This window comes from Acanthamoeba castellanii (genome assembly GCF_000313135.1).
Source record: "Acanthamoeba castellanii str. Neff unplaced genomic scaffold scf7180000084714, whole genome shotgun sequence".
Lineage (NCBI taxonomy): Eukaryota > Discosea > Longamoebia > Acanthamoebidae > Acanthamoeba > Acanthamoeba castellanii.
In genome coordinates this window covers 4,343-7,796 of record NW_004457321.1, presented here as the reverse complement: position 1 = coordinate 7,796, position 3,454 = coordinate 4,343, and the positions used below count along the sequence as shown (strand labels likewise).

The 3,454-nt window shown below is 56.9% G+C and overlaps 1 protein-coding gene across 1 annotated transcript in view; it reads left to right on the top strand.

Moving 5' to 3' along the window:
* Positions 1 to 3,454, top strand: part of ACA1_146860 (HEAT repeat-containing protein) — a gene marked incomplete at both ends in the record, with an annotated part of 9,576 nt that overhangs the window by 1,907 nt on the left and 4,215 nt on the right. Inside the window, 12 exons of the mRNA XM_004335212.1 lie at positions 33 to 84; positions 206 to 345; positions 464 to 674; positions 763 to 916; positions 1,013 to 1,086; positions 1,279 to 1,958; positions 2,028 to 2,198; positions 2,292 to 2,423; positions 2,526 to 2,694; positions 2,799 to 2,935; positions 3,065 to 3,242; positions 3,364 to 3,413. Coding sequence (XP_004335260.1) covers positions 33 to 84; positions 206 to 345; positions 464 to 674; positions 763 to 916; positions 1,013 to 1,086; positions 1,279 to 1,958; positions 2,028 to 2,198; positions 2,292 to 2,423; positions 2,526 to 2,694; positions 2,799 to 2,935; positions 3,065 to 3,242; positions 3,364 to 3,413 — 2,148 coding nt within the window. The remainder of the gene's footprint in view (positions 1 to 32; positions 85 to 205; positions 346 to 463; positions 675 to 762; positions 917 to 1,012; positions 1,087 to 1,278; positions 1,959 to 2,027; positions 2,199 to 2,291; positions 2,424 to 2,525; positions 2,695 to 2,798; positions 2,936 to 3,064; positions 3,243 to 3,363; positions 3,414 to 3,454) is intronic.

Sequence of the window (3,454 nt, the reverse complement as noted above, 5' to 3'; positions counted from 1 at the left end):
CTGCACGCTGGTACTACTATCTGCGCGAGAAGGAGGTCAACAACATCATCGAACTCCTGGTCCGCAACCTCGCCGACGTGTCTGGTACGCATCACGCGCGCGTGTGCCAGCCGCACACATTTCTTCATGGACACGATTCATCTTCCCCGTTTGTATCGTGTGCGTCGTGTGTGGCCTCTTCTTTTCTCGCACGTCAACCACGCAGGAGCGATTCGGCGCGCATCGGCGGCTTCGATTGTGGTCATCTGCCGCCACTATCCCAAGTCGCCGTTCGACTTTGCCATCTACACCATTCGCAAGCAGCTCCAGTCCTACATCATCCCCGCAACCAAACCCGACCATCAGGTACGACACGACACGACACGACCAACGACACGACACGACACGACCAACGACACGACACGACACGACACATCAAACGCTTTTTTTGTGGTAGCTCACGTGTGCGATAACATTTGTTAAGGTGTCGACGCCCGCGGGCTCGCCCAAGGTGGCGCGCGCTGCGCCGGCGATCACGTCGCCGCGCAAGGATTCGGCGGCGCAGAATCGGGCGATGTCGTTCATGGACGACAAGGACAACAAGGACGACGACGACATCAACATGGACGAAGAGGAAAAGGGCGACGACTCCCGCAAGGAGCACGAGAAGGAGGACGAAAAGGCTTCAAACGAAGGTAGTTGTATTTTATTCTTATTAGTTATTATTTATTATTAATGATTATAATTATTTAAAGTTTTAAACTGAAATTTATATGCGTGCAGTGAAACAGCCGATATCGGAGGCCAACCTGTACGGCATCCTGTACTGCCTGCTGCAGCTGCTCAACCTCTCCGAGGAGTGGAAGAGCCGAGTCGTGGATCCGCGCAACCCCATTCTCCCGCACGTGCCCTTCCTACACGACCTGGCCTCCAAATGGTACCGCATCTCCCGTGTGTGTGTGGTGTGTGTGTGGTGTGTGGTGTGTCGTGTGTGCCGTTTGAGTGCTGTGTGTTGACTCGAGCTGGTGTTTAGTATGGTCCATTACGACCAGAACGTGATGGGCATCGCGTTGGAGCTCCTCCAGGCCATTCTGGCAGCCTCGCACAGTCCCTCGCGCAATGCCGTTCTCAACTCGCAGCTCGTATCTCCCCACGACCGGTACCCCCTCTCTCTCTCTCTCTCTCTCTCTTTTCTTCTCTCTCTCTCTCTCTCTCTCTCTTCATGTGCGTGTCGTGCTAGTGTGTTGTGTGCGGTGTGTGTCGTGCTGTTTTACTCACCTATGTGGCTTTAAATGACAGTGCCTGAGATCCTGGGCCGACTTACGTGGATCCTCAACCGCAAGCCTCCCGTTCGAGTGGCCTCGCGCGCGGTGGTGCTCCAGTGCCTGTCCTTCCTGGCCCTCCACTACACCCAGACCTTCTGCGACTACTTCCGGCTCACCGACGAAGCCGAGGCCGCCACCGCCGTCGACGATCTCTCCAAGGGCGACGCCGCGGCGGCACCGGCCGATGAAGCCGAGGCTGCAGCTGACAACGGCGGCAGCGGCGTCGCGCAGACCACCTACGCGCAGAACCAACACACGATGAAGGAGCTGCTGCAGCTGGTGACCTTCTCCGATCCCCTGATCCGCGGCAGCCTCGCCCACATCATCGCCTGCTTCATCGCTGGCATTCTTCGCAATCCGCACACCACGGCGACACCCGCACAAGCGACGGCGGCAACGAGTCCGGGCGCGGAGGAGTCGGTGCCGGTGCCGGTGCTTGCCCTCGAGGTGATCGACGTGCAGTCGCTCATCGTTGACTACCTGCTGCGGCTGCTGCTCGACGAGTCCGCCAACGTGCGCAAAATGGTGTGCCGCGCGCTCATCACGTGCTTCGACGACATCCTCGCCTCGGCGTATGCGCGCTGCGCAATCACGATCCTCTACACCCTCATCGACAGCATCCGTGAGGACACCTATTGGCTCGTCAAGACCGAGGTAATCAACGAAACCACACACACACACACACGTACAACCGTAATTGAACGGTTTGTGTTGCGTGTGTAGGCGCTGGCCTTTGTGGCGAGTGTGGACTACTGCGCGCTTCAGGTGGTCGAGCGAGACCTGGCCACGGAAAACCGGGTCTTCGTCTACACTCGCGAGGAGACGTCGTTCCAGCGGCGCTGCCTCAACATGGTCCTCGACCTACTCGCCAGCCCCGACGCTCGCGTGCGCCAGGTGCCTTTCCTACATTCCATTGGATTATTTAATTGTTCTGCAGTATTTCGATTATTTTCTATATATTTCTTTTTAAACTGATCGTGTCTCAAGGCTGCGGCTGAGGCTGTGGTGACGCTCGTGGAGAGGCTGCAATTGCACTCGCCCGCCGGGCCTACGCACCCCTACGCTGCGCTCATCGAACGCCACATTCGCCACCTGTGCACCGTCCACTCCATCAAGAAGGTGCACACCACCACCACGCCTGCGTTGTGTGTGTGTGTGTGTGTGTCGCGTGCGGCCATGTGCGATCGCTGATGCCCCGTTTTTTGGCGCACGCGTGTACAGTTCGCGATTCGGAGGGACGTGCTGCATAATTTGTCGCAGGTGGCGCAGCTCCTGTTGGAGCGGGTGAACGCGCTGGTGCCGGAGGACGGCGTGCGAGGAATCTACCACGCGCTGCTGCTCCTCTGCAAGGCCTACGCCAAGCCGCACACCTACTTGACCCACGCCCACAGTACCCTCCTCCAGTCCCTGTCTCGTGTGAATGTCGCCAACCATTTTTTTTCCTTTTCTTTCTTTTCTAATTTTTCTAATTTTATTAATTTTGTTTTCTAACAGCTGAGGGGATGAAGAACTTTGATGCGCTGCCCAACCCGATGGCCATCTACTTTGGCGACTTCGTCCCGCTGATCGTCGAACGGCTCACGTCGTCATGGGCTGCCACTGATCTCGACGTACACATCGACCTCGTCCAGGTACACACTCACCCGACGCTCTACACAGCCGCTATGAAGTACTCACTGGCCAACCACAACAACGACCACCACCACCACCACCACCACCACCACCACCACCACCACCACCACCACCACCACCACCACCAGATCATCGGCTACATGTGCAAGAAATCGGAGCGACATCACCTCACCTCGCAGTGGCTGCGCATCCTGCAACACCTGCTCGCGGTGATCACCCTCCTCAGCCACATCGCCCAGCGCAAGCCGGCACCCCAGTCCAGACCCGAAACTGCCTCGGGCTTTGCCATGATCGCCGACCTCGCCGGTGCGCACATATTTGTATTATTACTATTACTATTATTACTATTTATGTCTTATTAATTTTCTTACTATTCTTATTCCTTATTCTTATTATATGGCCGAATTGTTTGGTCTGGTATGCGCAGCATCGCCGGCGACCAAGGGCGCAGTGCTGGGAACGGCCGCGACCCAGGGCGTCTACACCGAACTCTACGAAAAGCTGCACAGCACTCTCCA